Source organism: Mauremys mutica, chromosome 2 (assembly GCF_020497125.1).
Source record: "Mauremys mutica isolate MM-2020 ecotype Southern chromosome 2, ASM2049712v1, whole genome shotgun sequence".
In the NCBI taxonomy this organism is placed as follows: Eukaryota; Metazoa; Chordata; order Testudines; family Geoemydidae; genus Mauremys; species Mauremys mutica.
Genome location: NC_059073.1, coordinates 259,921,781 through 259,947,257, shown reverse-complemented (window position 1 = coordinate 259,947,257; position 25,477 = coordinate 259,921,781). Strand labels below are relative to the sequence as shown.

The 25,477-nt window shown below is 41.1% G+C and overlaps 1 protein-coding gene across 4 annotated transcripts in view; it reads left to right on the top strand.

The window, feature by feature from the left end:
• PIP4K2A (phosphatidylinositol-5-phosphate 4-kinase type 2 alpha) overlaps positions 1-25,477 on the top strand; it is a 188,132-nt gene that overhangs the window by 76,194 nt on the left and 86,461 nt on the right. For all 4 annotated transcript variants that reach the window (XM_045006242.1, XM_045006244.1, XM_045006246.1 and 1 more), the window contains 2 exons: positions 15,292-15,389; positions 16,517-16,613. In XM_045006242.1, coding sequence (XP_044862177.1) covers positions 15,292-15,389; positions 16,517-16,613 — 195 coding nt within the window. The remainder of the gene's footprint in view (positions 1-15,291; positions 15,390-16,516; positions 16,614-25,477) is intronic.

Here is a 25,477-nt window from a genome sequence, read left to right as displayed (position 1 = left end):
GGTATTCTAGGCAGGACTGAATCTCCAGGAGACAAAGCTTAAAGAAGGGAATGACCGGGAATCATTCCTATTTTTGCCCAGGCGCCCCCGGCCGACCTCAACGAGGCCAGCCAGGAGCACTCATGGGATGATGACGATGGTTATCAGTCCTATTGTACCATCTGCCATCAGGGAGAGGAGGGGAGGGGATGCTGCTGTTTAGCGCTGCAGCACCCCGTCTACCAGCAGCATCCAGTAGACATACGGTGACATTGAAAAAAGGTGAGAAACGATTTTTTTCCCTTTTCTTTCACGGGGGGGGGGGGAGGGGTGTAAATAGACGACATATACCCTGAACTACCGGCGACAATGTTTTTGACCCTTCAGGCATTGGAAGCTCAGCCAAGAATGCAAATGCTTTTCGGAGACTGCGGGAACTGTGGGATAGCTCGAGTCCTCAGTCCCCCCTCCCTCCATGAGCGTCCATTTGATTCTTTGGCTTTCCGTTACGCTTGTCACGCAGCACTGTGTTGATTCCCTGCTGTGGCCTCTGTCTCATAGCCTGGAGATTTTTTCAAATGCTTTGTCATTTCGTCTTTTGGAATGGAGCTCTGATAGAACAGATTTGTCTCCCCATACAGCGATCAGATCCAGTATCTCCCATACGGTCCATGGATTTGGGACTGCATGGTCACCCATGCTGATCGGCGCTCCACACTGGGCAAACAGGAAATGAAATTCAAAAGTTCGCGGGACTTTTCCTGTCTACCTGGCCAGTGCATCCGAGTTCAGATTGCTGTCCAGAGCGGTCACAATAGTGCACTGTGGGAGGCCAATACCATTGGCCCGGAGGCCAATACCGTTGAATTGCAGCCACACTAACCCTAATCCGACATGGCAATACCGATTTCAGCGCTAATCCCCTTGTCGGGGAGGATTACAGATATCGGTATTAAGAGCCCTTTATATCGATATTAAGGGCTTCGTTGTGTGGACGGGTGCAGGGTTAATTCGGTTTAATGCTGCTAAAATCGGTATAAACGCGTAGTGTAGACCAGGCCTCAGATCCCAAGAATTCAAAAGTAGCACATTTTTTTTCCTTTAAAAATAAGTCCCCTTCTATTGATGCTTCAATTGGAATACCTAAATAGGTAAAAATATTTGATGCAATATAAAACAAGGTTTGAGATGTTAAGGATCTAGTATTCTGTGAAATTTATGCCTTTCTGTATTAATATAGTTTCAGAAATACTTGGCTTCACCAGATCAACTTTTCTAGCATTGGTGGCTTTTGAAGAAGCCGAGTAAGCCAATCCAGTGACAGGTAGGCCCTGAAAGTAAGGCTAACACTATGGTTACCGGTGGGTGTTAGCAGACAGGTAAAACTTCAAAGCATACTAAATTGGCAGGTAGGTAAGGTTTTTTTCTGCATACATTTAAGTGAAAATAGATCCCAAAATATCAGTTAAAATTAAATACGTTATATTTTCCTCAGAGTCAAATAGTAGGTGTTAATTTAGAGGCTGACTTAGGGAATTATTTATACAGCAGAACTGTCTCCTATGGCATTTAAACTCCTACTATATTCTGTAGTTACTGACAAAAGTCTGAATAGTTATTTTTACTTTGTGCTTGGGAGGTGGGGAGGAACTGTCAAAGATCTGCATATTTGACTCCTAGCAATTCTAAGTCTCATATTTCAGCATAATACACTTTGCTTGATATTTTTGTAGCTCATGGTTTTCCTACTGAATAACAGTATCTTTTCTTGCAAAAGTGCCTTTGAGTGCATCTTAAACTGTCAAATGATATTTACAAAATGACTGTGTTGGTCTTCGACAAACAAATGTTTTCCACAAAAATTATCTGCTGACCTTCCACCCTTTTCAAGCGCTTGAAGTGAGACTGCAAAGATTTCAAAATAATCACCTCCCTTTCACTCTGTATTTTAATAGGAGACACACACTATCCCAATAGCAATATTTAGACCAGGAAACACTACTTTTCTGTATCAGAGGGGTAGCCGTGTTAGTCTAGATCTGTAAAAGCAGACTTGCATCCGACGAAGTGGGTATTCACCCACGAAAGCTCATGCTGCAAAACATCTGTTAGTCTATAAGGTGCCACAGGATTCTTTACTACTTTTCTGGAGTCTCTTCTCTGTGTCTCCCCCACCTTCTAGCCCAAATTCAGTGAGCCCCAGTGTTTAAAATGTGTTTAAATATAAAAATGGGACATTTGATCACCCTAAAGGGACAGTCCCATATTTAAGCCCTCTTTCAGGTGTCCTGACTTTTTCTTAAAAACTGGCAAAATTGTCCCGTATTTTCTGTCTCTCCCCCCTCCTCCCATCAGTACTGGTGGGTCCTGCTGCTGGCCTCCCACCAGCGGGGTGTGTGTGGGTGGGTGTCCAGTGGCTGACGATGGGGGTGGGTGTGCAAACCTTGTGATGGGGCGAAGATGCAGCACGTGGGGCCAGCCGCTCCCCCTGCTGGTCCATCAGCTCAGCCCCCGCTGTGTGCTGGCTCTCGGCTAGTAGGGCCCTGCTCCCTGTCCCGTTTCCGGCCGGCACTGGCTGCACGCTGCAATGGCTGGTGAGTGCGGGCAGGCACCAGGCGGCAGCCCGTTACAAACTTTCTGTTGTCCGCCCATTAGCCCTTTACATGTTCCACCTCTCACTGTCCTCTCCCTACTTTGCCCCCCTCATCCCCTCTGCTTCTCCATAGCCCCACCGGTGAGGCACGTCCTGCTTCCAGCATTGTGCGGAGAACCATCCCCTGGTCAGAGCACTCAACTCACCAGCAACCTGGCCAGCAGGCTCCTTCCTCCCCCCTCCCTCCCACCTCTGGCTGGGCAGATGCCCCAGAAAAGCCATGAGATACTGAGACCTGTATGTGCCAAAGCCCTGTACAGCACTGGCATGGGGAAGCCTCTCCATCCCTCAGCTAAGCTCTGGAGTGGGGAGGAGGGGAAGCAATTTCCAGCCTATTCATGCCCCGAACCTGCAGGCTCCACAGCAGCCCCCACCTCCCTGCCCTAGGTCCTACCCCCAGGAAGTGTGGGGTTGCCCCATCCTCTAAGCACCCTCCCCTCCTGAGCCACCTCTCTGGCCAGTTATCTGAAGCCCTGGCAGTCAGGTTTCCTAGGCCCTGGTGCACAATAACCCCTTCCTGACCACACTGTAGCCAGGGTGGGGGTGAGGGGGAGACAGGAGGCAGCTGGGTTATGTCAGTGGCCAGCAGCAGCCTGGAGGTGTTAGCTGCCTCTCAGCACTGTGCGAGCAGGAAGGGACAAGTTGCTTCCAGCCCCAGGGGCAGGGGGGAGAAGAAGAGATGAGCTCTGCAAAGACATGGGCCAGGACATCCATCCCCCTTCCCTCCCACCCCCCCAAACTGGAAGCAGCTCCTGTCCCTTCTCTCTAGCACAGTGCCGAAAGGCTGCTACTGACCACATTCTGGTGGGAATCCTGGCAGAAATCGGAGTGGGGAAGGGAAGGGTTTGTGACTCTGCGTGCCTCCCCACCACGTGTCTGTCCCAGGGGCCCAGCCAGGCCTGGAGGGCATAGAGTGCTGGGTGGGGAGGATTGGTTGGTCGGTCAAACCCCTGTGTGAGAGAGGTGTGCAGGAGTGTGTGTGTGTGTGTGTGTCTCACCTCTGTGTGTGTGTGTGGGGGGGGTAGGGATGTCTGTTTCACCCCTCTCTGTGTGAACCTTAAAGATAAGAAGGTAAATAAAAAGAATCCAGCTACGCGGTATTTCTTTTTAACGGGGGCTCAGTCAACTTGACCTTAATTTGAACGTTTGTACTGCATAGTTCTGATTGATTGCCAGTCAACTCGCTTGAATATGAGTAATTTTACCAGCTGTCCCATATTCAGCATAGGGAAATATGGTCACTCTATTTAAATACATAAATTTTGTTTAAAATACAAAGAACAAAAAAGACCACACGTCTTTCTCTCAGACTAGCAATAAACAAACCAGTTCACTTGTACCCTGCCAGGCCCATTAGTCAGATAGTAGAGAAATGTCTACCCATTCACAAAGATCTGGGGGGGAAAAAGTGCAACTTGTACAACTGTGGCCATCTGCAACTGCCAAGAGAACAGCAACCTAGGTTTAGTTTGTTGAAACCACTAAGGGCTGTAATTGTGACTTTCTCCAGTGTTTAGCACAAAACATCCAATACCATTCTAGCTTCAGCCCTGAGAGGTTGGTATGAAAAAGGACATGTCATTTGACAGGAAGGCAGAAATGTTTTATGATTGTTAATACTTACATTCTTATCAAAGATGAGATATCCAATATTTAATGTATTGCATATAAAAATAAAATGGATGGAATTTAAATGGAAAGATAACTTCCATTAGAAGCACTCGTTAGGGATCACTTGGACATGCCCATTTTGATTGTGTGATTTGACTGGGGTGGAAACAGACATTAGTGGACTTGGGTCCTTTCCTCTTCTAAGTTTCTAGCCAGCCACAACATCTATAAGATGCTGTGCAAGCTCGTAGCTGCAGTGTAAAAAGAAGATATGCACTGGACTGTTAGAGAACAGAATCAATGTTCTCTGTCCACTCCAGCTAAATATGCAGTATCTTCAGTCAACTGCTTTTATTGTACACAGCTTAAATGTCCGCCTGCTTTGCATACAAGTAATTTATTGCTGCTTGTATTCTGACAGAATGAAACCTAATGCTTAATTAGGCATTGCACTGGTAATCTAGTATTTCGGGGGGAATGTATCTGAATTAAATAAGGGCTATTAATAATGCCTAACAACTTGAGCATATTCATTGCTTGATTTGAAATCATGTAAAATTAGTTAAGCTTATTTTAAAATGTCACAGTGTAAGATGGCTTTTTGGGAACACCTCTGTGTATGCTAATTTCAGAACCATTACCAGCTGAGCCTTACTATTTATTCAATGTCCAGTAGGCTTTTATTATTCCCTTATTTGCAATTTAACTGCAACCTCTATTTTCCTGCCAGAGTGAATTCAATCCTAAACCTGCAGGAGTAAAATGAGTTGCAAACACAAATTTTGCCTGTAAGCGCCCCTCTCCCTGCGACTGAACTGCGGTTTCAGGAGATTGGCAGTCTGATATTTTTTCAAACTGAACCATCTATTTATAGTGGCACTGTCAATCTGAAGTGCCAAAATTTGCCTTTCTTAAAAAGGTAAATGCTTCAGTGTGCCTTTTACATACAATGTATATACAGTACAACCTTGCTTAGGTAAATATCATGGGGGATGAACGAAGGGAACGTTTCCTGGGCCATTTGTCACTGTTGTGCAGATATTTATTTACCTAATGTAATTAATAGGGCTGTCAAACAATTAAAAAAAATAATTGTGATTAATTGTGAGATTAAAAAAATGAATCACAATTAATCGCAGTTTTAATCATACTGTTAATAATAGAATACCAATTTAAATTTATAAATATTTTGGGATGTTTTTCTACATTTTCAAATATATTGATTTCAATTACAACACAGAATCCAAAGTGTAGAGAGCTCATTTTATATTATTATTTTTTATTACAAATATTTGCTCTGTAAAAAATATAAAAGTGCAATCTACAAGTCGAAGCATGAATAGGGATACGAATGTTTAGCATATCTGGCACGTAAATATCTTGCAATGCTGGCTACAACAGTGCTGTGCTAACACTTGTTCTCACTTTCAAGTGACGTAAATAAGAAGTGGGCAGCATTATCACCCGTAAATGTAAACAAACTTGTTTGTATCCACGATTAGCTGAACAAGAGGTAGGACTGGGTGGACTTGTAGGCTCTAAAGTTTTACATTGTTTTGGTTTTGAGTGCAGTTATTTAAAAAAAAAATCTACATTTGTAAGTTACACTTTCACAATAGAGATTGCACTACAGTACTTGTATGAAGTGAATTGAAAAATACTATTTTGTTTATCTATTCCAGGAGTTCTCAGACTGTGGGTTGGGACCCCAAAGGGGGTCATGACCCTGTTTTAATGGTGTCGCCAAGGCTGGTTTAGATTTGCTGGGGCCCAGGGCTGAAGCCAAAACCTGAGCCCCATTTCCTGGGGCCAAAGCCAAAACCCTTGGATTTCAGCCCTGGGCAGCAGGGCTCAGGTTACAGCCCCCCTGGCTGGGGCTAAAGCAGAGGTGTGCAAACTACGGCCCGTGGGCCACATCCGTCCTGCGGGACTCTTCTGCCCAGGCTCTGAGCTCCTGGCCTGGGAGGCTAGCCCCCCGGCCCCTTCCATGCTGTTCCTCCTCCCCTGCAGTCTCAGCTCACTGCACCGCCAGCACAATGCTCTGGGCGGCAGGGCTGTGAGGTTTTGGCAGGCTGCATAGCTGCCGCCTGACCTGGTGCTCTGTGTTGCGCGGTGGCGTGGCTGCCTGTCCTAGTGCTCTGAGCTGCGCCAACAGCCACTGGTGGTTCAGGCAGCGTGGTAAGGGGGCAGGGAGTGTATGTGTGTGGGTGGGGGGGTTGGATAGAGGGCAGGGGAGTTTGGGGTGCTGGTCAGGGGACAGGGGTGTGGATAGGGGTCGGGGCGGTCAGAGGGTGGGGAACAGGCGGGTTGAATGAGGGCAGGGGTTGCGGGGGGGCAGTTAGGAAGGGGAGGGTGGATGGGGCAAAGATGGGCAGTCAGGGGCAGGGGTTCTGGGGGTGGTCAGGGAGAAGGGGTGGTTGGATGGGGCAGAGGTTCCAGGGGGGCAGTCAGGAATGCGAGGAGGGGTTGGATGGGGTGGTGGGGGGCAGTCAGGGGTGGGGGGTCCTGGGTGGTTAGGGGACAGGGAACAGGGTGGGTTGGATGGGACAAGAGTCTGGGGGGGGGGGTTGGGGTGGTCAGAGGGTGAGAAGGGGGGGCGGTGTCAGATACAGGGTGGGGGCCGGGCCACGCCTTGCTGTTTGGGGAGGCACAGCCTCCCCTAACTGGCCCTCCATACAATTTAGCAAATCCAGTGTGGCCTTCAGGCCAAAAAGTTTGCCTGCCCCTGGGCTAAAGCCTTTGGGCTTGGGGCCCCCCTCTGCACCAGGGGAGGTGGGGCTCGGGCTTTGGTACCCCCTCCTGGGGCGGTGGGGCTCGGGTGAGCTCAGGCTTCATTCCCCCTCCTGGGGTTGTGTAGTAATTTTTGTTGTCAGAATGGGGTCACGGTGCAATGAAGTTTGAGGATCTCTGATCTATTCTATTGTTTAAGTGAAATTAAAACTGCTATTTATCATGATTAACTTGACTTAAAAAATTAATTTGTTTTAAGTTAATTGCTTTAGTTAACTGTGATTAATGATAGCTTTAGTAATTAGTAGACAACTGTTGATGCAGCACTGCTCCAGATCATAGGGTGTTCTGGATAGCTAAAGTTCAGATAGTCAAGGTTGTAGTGCATATGTTTATACTTGGGTTTGGTGGAATTAGGTGCGGGTTTTTTTAATGGTCATTTTGGCAGATACATATTATATTAATCATTTTTTAAAATCTATTTTAATTTTCTTGGTTGCATGAAATTATGGGATTTAAGCATTTTTTCCTGTTTTTATCTATTGAATTTTCACAGTTGCAAGAAGTTGAGAGAGCTGTCCAATTTTGAACTTACCTACTTACTGTAGTACAAAACATTTAGCTGCCCAAGTTGGTCTTAGGAGAGGCATGTGTAGCATTTTGCTGTCTGAACAGACTGAATAATCTTTCCACAGACTCTGAAGTTACTGATACTCCAAATGCATGTAATTCTGCACTGCACATGACAGGCAGTGATTTTTGTATTTGTTTTTACTTCTCCAGTATTCAAGTGCTAGTATGCTGTCATCACAGGGCACTTCACATGCCATGTATAAGTCAAAATCATTCCTGAACTCTTCTGTCTTGCATGGGAAAATACACAGCATATTTTCATAGTTGCTAAAATTGCATGACATCTGAGCTTGACAAATGGATCAAACACTTTACAGTTGGCAAAAAGAGATCCTGATCCATAGAGTCCATCAAATATATTGCGGGGTATAGTTGGCTTTAGTTTGCTTTGAAATTCTGATGTGAAAGCATGCATTGCAGATGAAAGGAGTTGCCTTTTGGAGCCCGCTGACTTGAGGTTTCACTTCTTTTAAGGCACCATGTACATAAGCATCAACTTGTAAATTACAGTAAGAAATTAAGCATTAGGTTTCATTCTGTCAGAATACAAGCAGCAATAAATTACTTGTATGCAGAGCAGACATACATTTAAGGTACATTTTGTTTCTAATTGCAAATGAACCCCATAGATTTTTTCCAAAAAATACACACAAACAAGTTAACTTGCATTACAGTTCTCACTGGTTTCCATTGTCCTCAATCATCCATTGTCTTATTTGAGGTGACTGCATCATCTTCTTTAAAGAGAAGGTCTGTTATGCTGTCCCAATGGCCAGGAATGAATCCTGCTGCCTGGATCCAGGAAAACCAGTATGATGGCACAACACAAGGGAGCACATGCAAACTTCTTAGGCTCACCTTGTTGCCTTCACAGACTTTTTTTTTAAAAAGCTTGCCTTTGCTTGTTTTCATATTTATATATTACTGGAAAATGTAGCACAAATGTGTTGACCACCCAGAATGCAACAGTTTTGATTGCGTAGTCAATAGCTACATGCAAAAGATGAGCAATATATGGAGTATGCAGTATACATATGAAGCAGAGCTAATAAAAAGATTGAACCACAGACATCATTATTTGGAATCTCTACAAAGCACAGTAAATGGAAAATCCACAGCTGCTGCTTTTGTCTCATTCTTCCCAAACTGTTTTACGAAGCCTGTGTTACCTTTCCTTGACTTGCTTTAATTTCAGGTGAGACTTACTGTTGAGATGTTCAGCATTATGATTTGTCTTTCTCTATATTTCTAGTTTACAATGTTTGCAGCACAAAATGTCTTCAGCTCCCTTTCCAAACTTTTTCACTGTTTCAAATTCCAGGTCAGGGCATTCCTGTAGAGTTTTTTTCTTTTCAACCTATTACTAACATATAAAAAATATGGGCTTATTTTCCCTAAAGAAAGTACCTCTTTGTTACTGAGTAGGTTGATAGTGTTCTGTTTTAAATCATGAATTGAAAGATGACAAAAATAGGGCAAAAATTCACACCTATGCGACTAAAAAAAAGTCCGGACACATGCTTAATTTTAAGAGAGAGAGGCTGGTACCAGAGATTGCACTGAAAGTAGCGTTCCCATTTCACTACAAATAGGTATAATTTTATTTCGTTTATGCTGTAAGTGATTATTCTCTTGTCTAATAGTAATTAAATTAATATACTTGGTTTTGAGTCCTTTGCAAACAGGAATCTCTTATTTATTTTTCTTCATGCATGAAGCCCTAATACTTTATTGGTGCATATTAATCAGCTTTTGTGGGAAATCATTATAGACGTGTGACTTCATTGCACTCAAGAGAAACAGCTAAGAAGAAAATGAATGTTCCAGCAGTTTTATTTCATGACCTTTGCCAATAGAACAGTTCCAACTATTTTTTAAACTTTTGAGTTATAGCTGTTGTAATGTAGTTTTCAGTTATAGCTGTTGGTGTTACACTCTTAACCTTGAAAATGACATTTCATTTATTAACAATTTTATGTTTTGTTTTCCCTCCTCACTTTTCTCTAATGGCGTTTAAATCAATAACTTTTCTTTTCTCTCATGTGAATAAGCAGCATTGGTATAAGCACTATTCTGAGAGGTATGTGTGCTTAACTTCTGTGTGGAGGCATGTACAAAATACTTCGTGTCTGATTTCATATAAATATTACTTTAAATTCTGTGTCAGAGGTGGCCTTAAAACAAAAAGAGCATGAGATTGAATGTTATCCCAAAGCGCAGGTTTGTCATTGGTTTAAAACACTTAAAAGGTATAAAATATCTGATGTGCGGCTTACTCTATTAAGTATCTTTAAAAGATGATTACTTGTTTTATTTACTTATTGGTCGTAAGTGAAAAAGTTAACAGCCCTCATTGTGACAAAATTACATTGTTAATATTGATTGAGATGTGCTGATTATGTGTTCATATAAGCCTGAGGCTACCCTATACTACAGATTTCTTCCAGGATAGCTCTGTTGGTCAGGGATGTGATGAGATGTAATCCCAGAAGCTGTGCCAGCAAAAGCCCAGAGAGTAGATGCAGTTACACTAGCAAAAGCACAGTTTTGCTAGTATATCTTGTTTCACGGGATGGGGGCTGGTGGCGATGGAATAAGCTATACCAGTAAAAGTGCAGGTTTGCGCGTACATCATCATCCACACTAGGAATGTTTTGCTGGTACAGTATACGGACATAGCTATACCAGCAAAGCATTTCTGGTGTAGACATGGCCTAATTCTCCATTCTATTGCACTGGTTTTATTTTGGCTTAAGTGAGTTACATGAGCATAAAATAGGGGTAATGAAGTGGAGAATGAGGCCCTTTGACCCCTGCTCTCCTCCCCTCTTGTATCAAAAGCTGCTTTATCTGTATGGTTACAGTTTCCACAGTGAGCTGATGACATGGTATCCCTTTCTTTGTTGCACAGAGCTACAAAACTAGTCAGGTTAAAACTAGCCTACAGAAAATATTAGCACATGAAGAAGTCTACCTTCTTTGAGTGATGGTTCATATATATTCCAATCATGGGTGTGCATGCACGCCATGCGTCAGAGCTAGAAGGTTTTCGTAGCAGTGTTTGAAGAATTAGACGTTGTGCTTGAACGGTTTAAGTTAATTGATGGTCTGTAGTGCTAGGAGGTGTCATTCCTTAACTGAGGCAATTAAAGGTCACATTTGGTTTTATGCAGTATTATTTTGTTCTAGAAGAGACAGAGTATATGACAGTCAGTTCTCAAAGACTGAGTGAATACCTTAAGACAATCTGTTTTTTTCTCAAACAAAGTTAAATCCTGTTAGGTTGCATTAATGCTCCTTTCTGATGTATTTTTCTTCATAATCTAGCAAAAGAGCTTGCTGGAAAGAATGTTTGTGGAAAACAGTGAATTTTATGTGAATTCTGGAGAAAGCAAATGTTTGATATGTAAATACAAATATTTCCACCGTACATCTGATTCTTAGTTACATTTATTCAGTCAGGGAAAAGAAATGACTGAATATGACTGAGAGTCCAATTAAAACTAAGCAACACAGCTTGAACTTCAGTTATCAAATTATCACACCATACTGCTCATGGACAATCTATAGACCAAGTCTTAGTCATAGACATTTTCCAGCAAATTAGAACAGTGAACAGATTTAAGAAAATCTGATGGTGTTCAGCTGCATATAAAATCCTAAATTTGCTGAATAAATTTAATTTACATTAAATGGGTTACCTTTTTAAGATGCGTGAATTAAACATAATTAGTAGTTTTTATTTTAATACTTAAAACACGTAAGAGTGCTTGTGACCAGAATACAGACACACACTGGTGCTGCTTTGGCAACATGTGGTTGTGCCTACTTGAAGATCTGTTCTCCTTCATTCCAGGAAGCAGCCAGAATTTGATGTGTAGAGTGCCTGTCTCCTACTTGAAAGAACAGGACACTTTTAATATAACTAAAGCTACCTAAAACAGTAGGTAATTATATGCAAGCAAATCTAAACATCCATGTTTGTTATCTGTTATAACAAACTGTTATACTGTAAGATATCTGTATGTTTATCTCTTATCCAGCTTTTTGTATGATGGTTAAGTATGGTCCTGTATCATTACTGAATCATCAGTGCAGGTTGTTCCAGTGTGAATTTATGAAGAACAGTGAAATCAACCAAAGACTGCATATTTTAGATGGTAGTGAGTGCTCAGTCAATAGTTCTTGCTGCTTTTACTGTTCGTTGTCTTTAATGAGAATGTGTCACAGTGATTTATTAGGTTCTGTGGATGCTTTTACAAGTAGGTCTTGAAAAAATTACCAAACACTTACTAATCCAGGGATTCTGAGGCTGCTCAGACTTCTGGGAGGAAGGAGCATTCTTCCTAGAACCTCTTGGATACTGTGATATGTGCAGAAGGGTGCACCACTTTGCCCATCCCCAAAGACTTGCCTTTTGGGCCCTGTTCTCTGTTAAATAACTCCAGTGCCCATCTCTGTAGTTGCTCAGAGCTTTCCAAAACAGCACTGAAGTAAAATTGATTCTTATCAATTTCACTGCTGCCCTCAAGGATCCAAGTAACTGCAATGAACTTCAAGGATCCCTGCTGTCACTGGGGAAAGTTGTAAGCAGCAGAGATAGCAGTGGAGCTGTCTGGCTGCAGATTTAGGAAGGCAGCACTACATTGGTTTACACCCACTTCAGATTTGTAAGGAGTAACGTCTTAATTTTTATTTCGTGAGAAAGCTCAGTTTCTCCAAAAGTTCATGGTAAGTGGATTTTTCAAGCCACTCACAAACCACTACTCTGATTCAGTGAAACCTTCCTATACCACTCCATTTGTATAATATTTACAATTAAACTTCTGGAAATTAGAATCCTACATATTAGGTCATCTCTACCCCATATCCTTGCCAGTGCAAGACTCTTCCCTGGTGGGCAAACTAAGGCTCTCTTCCTCCATTTGGCTCCACATAGAGGGAGGCTTTCCCATGTTTAAAACCTCACTGAAGCTCACAGGGCTCTGCATGAGCACAAAGATCTGTCAATGCAAATTCAATTTCAGGACCAGGATCCAGACCCTGCAAGAGCCATGACTAAAAATACTTTCTGGGTATAGTATTTGGTGATCTTTCTCCATGGATTTTTCACTAATGGTTTGAAAGGACTATTGAGCACTTGATTCATAAACAAAAATAGATCATTTTCAGGTAGTAGTTCATGCTGGGCAGTCATAAGAGATTGAAATTGTTTTTCCACTATGTTACCAAGTTAAAACTTGTTGTAGTCCACTGAGAGCAACCAGTGCTAATTATTGTGTTTGTTAAGCTGTGGTTCAAATACTGTGCTGGAAAATTTGAGAGTAATAAATACAACAACAAAAACATGTTTGTTTTCAAAAGAGGTGAAGTACCTGTGAAGTTTTTTTGATGTATGAAAACAATTACCAATATTTATGTTAAAAAATAAATGTAATGAACTTAAAAGTGTGACATAAGTGGTCATTTTTGAAATTTTAAATATAATCCTAAAACATTCCCTAGTTTAAAGGGATACTGTCAAGTCAGATTTACCCCAGAATTTAGGCTTTGTTAAAACAAGTTTACAGTATTCCAAAATTAAGGTGAATAAATGTTTTTATTAATTTAAGAAATAAAATTCCAGTGGAAACAGGATAACCCAAACATTCTTCCTCTATGTTTGCATCCCAGACATAGCAGCATTGTACATGAACCAGAACTTGAAATTAACTAGAAACTAATTGATTTTTGTTACTTTTTGCACTGCCTATCTGGATAAGGCCCTAATTCTCCAATTTACCCCAAGTTAGTGAGTCTCCATGCAGATTCAAGTATTTGCCCTCATGTTAATCAAGGCCTAAGTTACATATATGACATATATCATATAAGTTACATATGTCCTGTGCAGGATTGAAGCCTAAATTAAATATATATAAAGATTTAATAATAAATGGAACCTGGGCAAAGACATTTGTTGTGTTTTTTTTGTTTTGTTTCTAATACTTTTAACCTGACAATGTTCTTTTAAGCAGTTGCTCTTTTTAATCTGTTTGGCTAGCATCAAAAAGTATCTTATCTTTCCCTAGTTTCTCTGCACTTTTCCCTTCTACCACAACTTTCGACTAAAATAGACGTATCAATGAGACATTGTATCACATAAAAACAAAAGAATGTCTTCTCAGTTAAAAAGTGCAAGAAGCATAAATGAGATCATTAGTGATATTATTCATTGGTAATGTGTCTGGTTCCGTTATTACTATGATTTTATGTGAAAAATATTACACTTTATTTTTACTTGGAATTATTATTACTATCATCAGTAGGGTGCTCCTCTGAGATCTGACAATAAAATCTGGTAGAATTGTTGTTAATCTGCATTGGCAGATTCAATACAGGAATTGAACTGAGACCTATAATTGTAGTCATTATTATATTACACTGATTTAATGTGATACATTGCCATAAAATTCTTCATTGTAACAAGGGCTTTCTTTCAATTAAATTTTATAGCTGCCCTATAAGGAACCATTACCATTGAAACAAAAGCAAATTCTAAATACAAGTGGGTTTTTTTGTTTTGTTTTTAAAGACTTTCTGGATCCCTGGATGTCTTCTAAGCTTAGGGGGTCACTTTTTAGTATGGTACCTATTCAATCTCTGTCACTCCTGATATGACTGAAGATGACTTCAGGAAGCTACTCAAAGCACTTCTCTGTCCTACTTTTCTTCAGGTCCATATCTGAGCACATTACCTCCATGGCATTTCCAGGCTCTGTTAACCCAGAAGCAGAAGGTTACCCAAGTTAGCACAGCAAGCTGCCATGGAGGTATCGCTAGGCCATGGCCTTAGCTCAAATCAATATTATTGCCATCTCATTATCTGTGTTCTTAGCTCTTTCAACTCCTCTTCCACTATGGTGATGATAGTACTGCACCCATCAGACAATAATAGAAATTGCATTCAAATGGATCTGTAACAGTCCTTAAAATATTCATTGGAAATATACTTACTTTGAGGTGTTTAAAAGGTGGACTGTGAGAAGATGTGTAAGAAGAAATGTTTAAATCAAGGCATCTATTTTCAATACAGTTGCAGTAGTAGGACTCAAGCACATACTGAGAGGAGAGGGGAGAGAGACTAGTTTAGGCTGTAAGGGAAAGTAGTAATTAGTGTATGAAATCTGGCAAAATTGTGACAAATGATCTGGGGTAGAAAAGTAGTTTTGCCCAATAAACAGGAGCAGCATTTTCATGGTTAAACACAATTTCTACTCTGATTTCACATCTGATTGACATTCCTGAGAAGTAGTACTTTCCAAGAGTACTTTGGAGGTTCTTGGCACTTACTACAATATAGATCAGGAATGCTTTTCCTACTCTCTCCATCATAGCTGGCCCCTGACCAAAGCAACACTTTAAAAAAAATTACTGAACAGGCAACTGATGACATCGGTCATTCTAACAATAATTCAAAGTAACTATGCCACATTTACTGATAAAACTGGACACATGTAACTTTAAAATGTCATTAAATTTTTCATCCAGAAAAACTGAAATTGCTTTAGGATTTGTTCTCCTGAATTTAACAAGTTTTAAAACAAACTAAACATACCATCTTTGCCCGATGTCATGTGTAGAGGGTATTTGTAAAGTGTCAGCAAAGCTAAAATGTTATTAAATGTTTGTTTTTTCTTCTCCTCTAGATCAATGAACTGAGCCATGTTCAAATCCCTATTATGTTGATGCCAGATGATTTCAAAGCATATTCAAAGATAAAGGTGGACAATCACCTTTTCAACAAGTAAGTGCAAGTAACAACCCTTTGTAAAGGGGGGATAAAGCCCCCTGGCAGCGATATTTTACAAAATTCTATAAACTGTTATTTTTCAATGAATGGGAATAAAGTTTTGCTGATTAAGTTAAATCCTGTGATAAACACAACCATCTGTTATATTCTAAAAAGCAACAGCAGGGCCTACTGGGTAGTACTCTTTGGCCATATGGTATATTATTACCCATGAATATGTTATACCTAGAAAATGATTGTTCTGTTTCTGATGGAAATTTTTGTTTAGGTATTTTAAATGCATAAATCTTTGTACAGTGATTTTTGATATCTGAAACAAAAAAAGGTATAAATCAGTATAAACAGTGGGATAGAGAGTATTTCAAAGCCAAATAAGGAATGTACACCTTTTCATAATCCCTGATATGAAATCATATAAAATGTTGACCATATTACCCCATTCTGTTATATGATAAACTATGGAATTAGTTAGAAATTTATTAGAATGATTTAGCAAAATAATGACTTCAGGCATTTATTTTCAGCAATGTACATTAGTCATTGTGTGTTTCACATACAAAATAATAGCATGTGCACTTTTATAAAGATAAAATGAAGGTAAAAATATTCTAGAAAATGGAATGATTCCATTATTTTCTATCTTCTAATTTGTGGCAAAGTTCAAAGAGAAGTAGCAGCAATTACTCTTTCTGAGTATAACAGGGAGGTTAATTATAGGATTTTAAAACTAATCCATCATTAAAGGAGTCCGTGTTTTATAAAAGCTTTGATGTTTCTCTGAGTTTTTTGGTGTCATAGTTGAATCCTTGTATAATCCAATTTAAGGTTTCTCCTTTAGAGCATTAGTAGGGCAAAGGGAAAATTATTTCACTGTTTTTTAATCCAGATGTGAAGACTTGTCAAAAGTTAGATGTATGGACTTCATCCGGTTCTTATATAGCTGATTACCAAGCCCTATGTGTATGTCTATAAAAGAGAGAAAATAGACCTGATAGAGGCTGGAGTAGATGGACTCTTAAGTCTGCTTTGTCTCTGTTTTGTACAAAAGTTTAAGATGTTATTGTCCTGAGTTCTTTAATTGAACATGCATGTGAATTTTGCTGTTTTTCATTCTATTTCAGAGAAAACATGCCAAGTCATTTCAAATTTAAGGAATATTGTCCAGTGGTATTCCGCAATCTGAGAGAGAGATTTGGAATAGATGATCAGGACTTTCAGGTAGGTTCACTATCAATATACGTGTGAAGAACTATTCATAACTCCACTGGCTATGAGCAGGAAAATCTCAGTTTGTGTAGAAGTCTGCCCACAGATCATAGTCAGGCTTATACTTTGAGAGTCTGTCTGCTTATTCAGTGAGAAAATGGGCTTCTCCCACCCTTCTTAGTGATAATTAAGAAGGAACAGGACAGGAGTATACTAATTCTGAGATTGTCAGTGGTGTAGTTGAGATTGTGCAGGAGCTATAGACCCACATGAAAGTGGGGTTTTTGTTTTGTTTTTGGAGGGGGTTGTTTTTTAATTATAAACTGGGGGAGAGGGTTTGGAGTCTGCTTAGGCATTTAATAAGGGATCCAGGAGCGAAGCCCTAGTAGGGTGATGCCCGCTGGCTCTTCATTTGATGTAGACAATGTTGAGGCAGCAAGAGAGTTTTTTCTGCCTCTTTCCTATTTTTTCTTGTTTCTTGCAATTTTCAGTATCCTGGTCCTTAGCTTTTTCTTGTCTCTGTGTCCTCAATACTTGTCTGTCTGTTCTCCTCCTCCTGTCGCATCCCTAGGGCCCTATCAAATTCATGGTGATTAATTTCACAGCCCGAGGGTTTTTAAATTGGTCAATTTCAGGTTTTCAGATGTTTACATCTGAAATTTCACAGTGTTGTGACCGTGGGGGTCCCAACCCAAAAGGTACCCGGAGGTAGGTCTGGTCTCTTTTCCCCCCTCCCCAGCCCAACTGGGACTCTCAGCTAGGAGCCCCCGGCTGGGGCCCTTCCAGCAGCATGGAGAAGGGCTTATTTCACGGTCCATGACTTTCTACTTGTTCTGTTTCCTACTGCTGCATGTACCTGCCACAGTGAAGTTGTTGAGGCTGGGTATAGTGCCTCTTGCAGTAAAAGGAAAGAGGTATGTCTGGACAGCACCAATGGGAAATGCTGTATCCACTGAGCAACTTTAGCAAGGTACATCAGTAACACAAGTGTTGTTTGAACATAGTCTCACTGCATGTGTTAGTACCTCTGTCTTTTTTTCCTTCTCACCCCATATTTTACTAACAAGAAAGAGTACCTGGGTGGTACTTTTGCTGTCTTCCAATTGTCATGATCTGAAGACAGAAACATATGCAGAGGATTGGAGCAGAGTAAAGAGCAGATTTGGCAAACTAACAGAACACTGCAAGACCTGGCAGCGTTAGAAGAAGCTCTCCCAGCCTGATGATAACTCTGGCTGCTTAGCTTTCTGTCCTCACAAATAGGAATGGCCAGAGTACTGCACCACTATAGGAAAAGAAAGTACACCTCTACCCCGATATAACACAAATTTGGATATAAAATGGTAAAGCAGTGCTCGGGGCGGGGGGGTGCGCACTCTGCGGATCAAAGCAAGTTCGATATAACGCGGTTTCACCTATAATGCAGTAGGATTTTTTGTCTCTTGAGGATAGTGTTATATCGGGGTACAGGTGTAATAGCGTTCTGTTCCAGCATAACCTTACGCTTACCTACTGCCATTCCGCTAATCACTTGTGGCTGTATTTCCTTCACACACTATTCCAGCTATCCATCTCTTCCGCCATGATAGTACAAATGGTTCTATCCTTTTTCTATCCAATGCTTATTGTGAACCCAATATTTTTCCCTTTCCTGACAGTGTCCCAGTCCTGTCCTTTTATTATGCACTCTTCTAATAGAAGTTATCTGTTTTTCTCCCCTTCACCATTACCACCACACCATCATTCAGCTGCATTTTTATCTCATCTTGACATACTCTGACATCTGCTGAATTTCCACTTGCCAAACCTGGATCTTAGATTTCTAGCCTGGTGAAATGATGGTACAAGCCATTCCCATCTGTTTGGAGCCTGCTAAACTTCTGCTCCATGTTTTAGAGTTGCTGATTTAAACTAAGAAAGCAGAGCTGATTGAAATTTTCTGAATTTTGATGTTTTTAAGCAAAATTTTTCATTGAAACTTGAAATTTAAATGAGAAGATTGGGATAACTTTTTTTGCAAGCATTTTCTCAGAAAATTCAGCCTGTTTCTCAATCTGCTATAGAACTTGTCAATTTTTTCTGAATTCTGATTTTAAAAGAATCAAAACTAACTTCCCATTTTTCAAACAGCTCCCTAAGAAAGAAGATATTCTATAATATATTTGAGTTTAACATTTACATTCCGAATGTTGCGTCAAAATTTTTACAGATCCTTCCGCCTGTAGGTTTCTGGTTCAAATTTGACTATTCATAGAAGATTAGGGTTGGAAGAGACCTCAGGAGATCATCTAGTCTAACCCCCTGCTCAAAGCAGGACCAATTAAATCATCCCAGCAGGGGCTTTGTCAAGCCAGGTCTTAAAAACCTCTAAGGATGGAGATTCCACCACCTCTCTAGGTAACCCATTCCAGTGCTTCACTACCCTCCTAGTGAAATAGTTTTTCCTGATATCCAACCTAGACCTCCCCCACTGCAACTTGAGATCATTGCTCCTTATTCTGTCATCTGGTACCACTGAGAACAGCCTAGCTCCATCCTCTTTGGAATACCCCTTCAGGTAGTTGAAGGCTGTTATCAAATCCCCCCTCTCTCTTCTCTTCTGCAAATTAAATAACCCAGTTCCCTCAGCCTCTCCTCATAAATCATGTGCCCCAGCCCACTAATCATTTCCATTGCCCTCCACCTCCACAGAACTCTCTCTAGTTAGTCCACATTCTTTCTGTATTGGGGGGACCAAAACTGGATGCAGTACTCCAGGTGTGGCCTCACCAGTGCTGAATAGAAGAGAATAATCACTTCCCTTGATCTATTGGCAATGCTCCTACTAATGCAGCCCAATATGCTGTAGTTGCCTTGGCAACAAGAGCACACTGACTCATATCCAGCTTTTCGTCCACTGTAATCCCCAGGTCCTTTTCTGCAGAACTGCCACTTAGCCAGTCGGACCCCAGCACGTAGCAGTGCATGGAATTCTTCCATCCGAAGTGCAGGACTCTACACTTGTCCTTGTTGAACCTCATCAGATTTCTTTTGGCCCAATCTTGCAATTTGTCTAGGTCACTCTGGACCCTATTTCTACCCTCTAGCCTATCTACCTCTCCCCCCAGCTTAGTGTCATCCGCAAAATTGCTGAGGGTGCAATCCATCCCATCATCCCTGGGGCACTCTGCTTGATACCGACTGCCAACTAGACTTCGAACAGTTGATCATTACCCCTTGAGCCCGACGATCTAGCCAGCTTTCTATCCACCTTATAGTCTGTTCATTCAATCCATACTTTTTTAACTTGCTGGCAAGAATATTGTGGGAGACCGTATCAAAAGCTTTGCTCAAGTCAAGATATATCACGTCCACTGCTTTCCCCATATCCACAGAGCCAGTTATCTCATCATAGAAGGCAGTCAGGTTCGTTAGGCATGACTTGCCCTTGGTGAATCCATGTTGACTGTTCCTAATAACCTTCCTCTCCTCCAAGTGCTTCAAAATGGATTCCTTGATTTTTCCATGATTTTTCCGATGACTGAGGTGAGCGTGACTGGTCTGTAGTTCCTCAGATTCTCCTTCTTCCCTTTTTAAAAGATGGGCACTATATTTGCCTTTTTCCAGTCATCGAGGACATCCCCTGATCGCCACAAGTTTTCAAAGATAATGGCCAATGGCCCAGCAGTCACATCAGCCAACTCCCTCAGCACCCTCAGATGCATTAGATCCAGACCCATTTATTTGTGCCTGTCCAGCTTTTCTAAATAGTCCTTAACCTGTTCTGGGAGCTAACCTTGTCTGTGAAGACTGAGGCAAAAAAAGCATTGAGTACTTCAGCTTTTTCCACATCCTCTGTCACTAGGTTGCCTCCCCCATTCAGTGAGGGTCCCACGCTTTCCCTGACCACCACGTTGTTGCTAACATGCCTGTAAAAACCCTTCTTGTTACCCTTCACATCCCTTGCTAGCTGCAACTCTAATTGTGCTTTGGCCTTCCTGATTACACCCCTGCATGCTCAAGCAGTATTTTTATATTCTTCCCTAGTCATCTGTCCAAGTTTTCACTTCTTGTAAGCTTCCTTTTTGTGTTTAAGCTCACCAAAGATTTCTCTGTTAAGCCAAGCCGATCGCCTGCCATAACTGTTGTTGTTTCTGTACGTTGGGATGGTTTGTTCCTACACCCTCAATAAGGCTTCTTTAAAATACAGCCAGCTCTCCTGGACTCCTTTCCCCGTCATATTACCGTGACTCGCAGGAAGGCTTGCCTACAAATAGAGCCATCTATAGTCAGTTGTCCTGGTTAATGGGAGCCATTAAGATTCCAAACCACCATTAATGGCCTACACTTTGCACAATTACAATAGGCCCTCAGAGTTGTATTTCATATTTCTAGTTTCAGATACAAGAGTGATACCTTCACACAAATAGGATGACCACACTCAATAGACAATAAGCTTTGTAATGATACCTTACAAGAGACCTTTTGCATGAAGAATATTCCAGTTACATTATATTCACCCATTATCATATTTTTATAAAATCATATAGACTGCAACATCACTCAGGGTCCATATTCTGCTGCTCTCCTTTCTTCCTTTTGTCAGGATCCTGAACTTGACCATCTCATGATCACTGCTATCCAGGTTGCCACCCACTTCTACTTCCCCTACCAATTCTTCTCTGTTTGAGAGCAGCAGGTCAAGAGGAGCATGGGCCCTAGTTGGTTCCTCTAGCACATGGACCAGGAAATTGTCTCCAAAAACTTTCTGGATTGTCTGTGCACTGCTGTATTGCTCTCCCAGCAGATGTCAGGGTGATTGAAGTCCCCCATGAGAACCAGGGCCTGTATTCTGGAAACTTCTGTTAGTTGTCCGAAGAAAGCTTGGTCTACCTCATCTTCCTGGTTGGGTGATCTATAGCAGACGCCCACCATGACATCACCCTTGCTGCTCTTGCCTCTAAACTTAACCCAAAGACTCTCAACAGGCTTTTCTCCAGTTTCATATTGTAGCTCTGAGCAATCATACTGCTCCCTTACATACAGTGCAACTCATCCACCTTTTCTCCCCCACCTGTCCTTCCTGAATGGTTTATACCCATCCATGACAGTGCTCCAGTCATGTGAGTTACCTCACCGAGTCTCTGTTATTCCAATTACATCATAGTTCCTTGACTGTGCCAGGGCTTCCAATTCTTCCTGCTTGATTCCCAGTCTTCTTGCATTCATGTACAGGTACCTAAGATAACTAGCCGATTGCCCTACTTTCTCAGAATGAATCAGGAGGTCTCCCCTGTTACACCATTCTCTTTGTGTTTCCTCCCAGTATCCCATTTCCCCATTTACCTCTGGGCTTAGGTCACCATCCCCCGGCGAACCTAGTTTAAAGCCCTCCTCACTAGGTTAGCAACCTCCCTGCAAAGATGCTCTTCCCTCTCTTTGTTAGGTGGATTCCATCTCTTCCTAGCAATCCTTCTTCCAGGAACAACATCCTATGGTTGAAGAATCCAAAGCCTTCTCTCTGACACTACCTGCATAACCACGCATTTACCTCCACAATTTGGTAGTCCCTACCTGGGCCTTTTCCTTCAACAGGGAAGGTAGACTAATGAAGTTCCTCTTGACCAGGAGGAAAGTGGATTCTGTAGCTGAGGTACTTTCATGGAAAATACTCTGCCAGGTACCCTCTCGCATTTAAATTGGAAGGAATCTAGCTCATACACCTCCAGTGACCACAGCTATGTACATTCTACAGGACAGAGATGATCTGTTAATTAGGCAGGTCCCAGGCCATTTAAGACTTTATAAGTTAAAAGCTACATCTTAAGATCACTTGAAGGCAGTAGGCAGTCAATGTAGATTTTGGAGCACCTGTATCATGTGCTTGAAGTGAGATATTCTACTTAATGAGTCACCTCATTCACTAGTTTGAGCATTGGCTTGCTAAACCCAGGATTGTGAGTTCAATCCTTGAGGGGGCCATTTAGGGAAATTGGGTAAAAATCTGTCTAGGGATTGGTCCTGCTTTGAGCAGGGGGTTGGACTAGACGACCTCGTGAGGTCCCTTCCAATCCTGATATTCTATGATCTGTCTACATCTGTCTAGTTTTGGAGCAAAGCTGACCTTGTCTTAATGATGACTAAAGATAATCAGCCAACACAAAATGTACAGCCTCTGTTCCATGACCCAGTTGAAACATTACTATGTGTAACCTAGGGTCCAAATTAACCAGAACATGCCGCATTAAGTATATTGAATGCATGCAATTAACTGATTGGCAGCAATCTATAGAACAGGAAATATTAGAAAGTATTTGGTGTATAATTTCAAACAATTAATAAATCGATAAAATTATAAGATGCTTTTGGAGGATTCTTGAACAGAAAGGCTGAGTCAAATTATTTACTGTGAATTATTTATATAGTGCTACTTGTTTGTATTAAATTATCAAATAACTGCGTTCTTAGAAATTTAAAAATAGAAAGTTCTCTCTGCTGATTGTGCCCTTCTCACATTTCATTTGCAAATATGGTTATCCTGTCCCCCATCCTCAAAGAAGCTCACACAGACAGCTTCTTTTCATTTACTACTTGTTTGTGCAGCTGAAGCAGCAATATTGAAGTCACTGGAAATGTTTATAGCTTTGGGAATAGGTTTTAATAGGTTCCTCCTACTACAGAATCAGTCCCACATGGCTTTTCCACTGTGCCCCATAACCTCTGACTTCTGTGTGGAAGTTTAAAAAGAATAATAATTGGAAAACCTTAGTGGAAGTAGATTATAAGAGAGGATATATTTGCCATGTTTTTGCCAATTGATATTGAAGGGGAAGGTGTTTTCACAAATCCCAAGTAAGCTTTATATTACCTAGAAACACCATCCTTTCTCCCTCCCACCTGAGAAAATGCACACACCTTAACATTACCATAACTCTCATGTACCACATACACCTCTACCCCAATATAATGCGACCCAATATAACACGAATGCAGATATAACGCGGTAAAGCAGCGCTCCGGGAGGGGCTGTGATGCGTACTCCACTGGATCAAAGCAAGTTTGATATAACAGTTTCACCTATGACGCAGTAAGATTTTTTTGGCTCCTGAGGACAGCGTTATATTGAGGTAGAGGTGTACTATGCACTGCAGCCTTAACTCTGCCCTCTTGGGATGCCAGCTTTCTATCACCCCCCCTTTACCAAACTACCTCCTCCTAATACAGCACACTATGACACCAAACATCCACAACTCATAGTGTTGGGAGGGATAGTTTGTTAAAGGCATGTGTGCAGGAGGTCAGACTGAGGTTGTGGTATGCAGTCTGTCATGGTATACAGTAGTTTAGTGGTATTGCTAAGGGTTTGTGCCAGTGGATGGAGGAGAAGGTATGTACTGTTAGCTGTGTGAATTATTTTATTTCTTTGATCTTACGGCTTTTTGTCATGTATACTGTGTATGTGGCAACCCTAAATGCTTCACAAGTAAGTTTTTTGCATATTATTTATTATATGATTATGCAGAGTTATAAGCTATCATTCGTAATGGAAAACTAATGAGAGAGGAAGTAAATTGACCATCATGATCATTAAGACCCAAGTCACTAACTAATAAACTTCTGAGACCAAAACAGCAAATTCCATTCCTAAGTGTGACATTTCTATCATAGGAGAGTAGATAGGGGATGTCATAATGCAGGCTCCATTTGGGAAGATATTTGACCCCTTTAAATTAAGGTTTTGGAGAATTTGGGTTTTTTTTCCCTTGCTCTTCAGCAGAGATGGAGAGGTTGGTGCTCCAAGGAAAAAGAGGTGGGATGGTTGTTACAGTTTAATAAATGGCATAGACTAATGTTTGAAATGCTTTGGAAAATTAAGGTGAAATCTGTGGGTGTTCAAGGTGACACAGTTATCATAGCAATGTGTATGTAATGATAACAAAAGATTTAACAAGGTGCAAAATTACCATATTTTCAAAATAAAAAACCAGAATGCTTTTGTGGAACATTTTTTAGAGTTGCAAAATAGTTGTAAAAAAGGCTTTTAAAAAAATGCAGCTGGTGTCAGTATGCCAGCTTCTGACAAGCATATTACTTGAAATGGAAGACTTTTTTCCTTTTACTTAGTGTTCTGAATGTATGCAGTGTTGTTGTAGCCGTGTCAGTCCCAGGATATTTGAGAGACAAGGTGGGTGAGGTAATATCTTTTGTTGGCCCAAATTCTTTCTAAGTGTTCTGAATGCATTTATAGTGAAATGCTGAAGAAGTGTCATTAACATTCACTTTGATCAAAAGAAGAGCTTTAATGGTATATACACTTACTTAACTTTTTTTTTTCACTCCACTCCAAACATAGTTTATCACACTGAACATTCATTCCACTGGATTGTTTGTTCCTGTTAAACACAGAGAAGGACTTACTCAATATAACCGCTCATCTTGAACAAACACTTGGCAGTTATAGTATTTTTGATAAAATAAACGCCCAGGACATTTCAGGTGTGCTGCAGGAAGTTCCCAGGACATCATAAATAACACTGGGACTGTCGCAGTAAAACCAGGATGTGCTCATTTTAATGCTTCAACCCTGATGAGTTAAAAAAAAATATACTAAACAAGAGAAGGTTATTGTCCTCTGGGAAACACATCTATTTGACCATGAGACTTCCTCCTTCAAACAGTCTTGGATGGAGCCTGTATGTCTCTCTCTTCGGGGAAATTACTGTCTTGCTCGCAGTGTGTGAAAACAAACCAGAATTGATAGTAGATGTTTGAGAGTTATAACTATGACATTTTTATTGAGAAAAGACTTTGCTGGCATTTATCTGCTGAATTGTGATTTTATATAGAAAGTCTTTTTCGCATTAGCCGCTCTTCAGAATCCTCATTTGTACACTGGA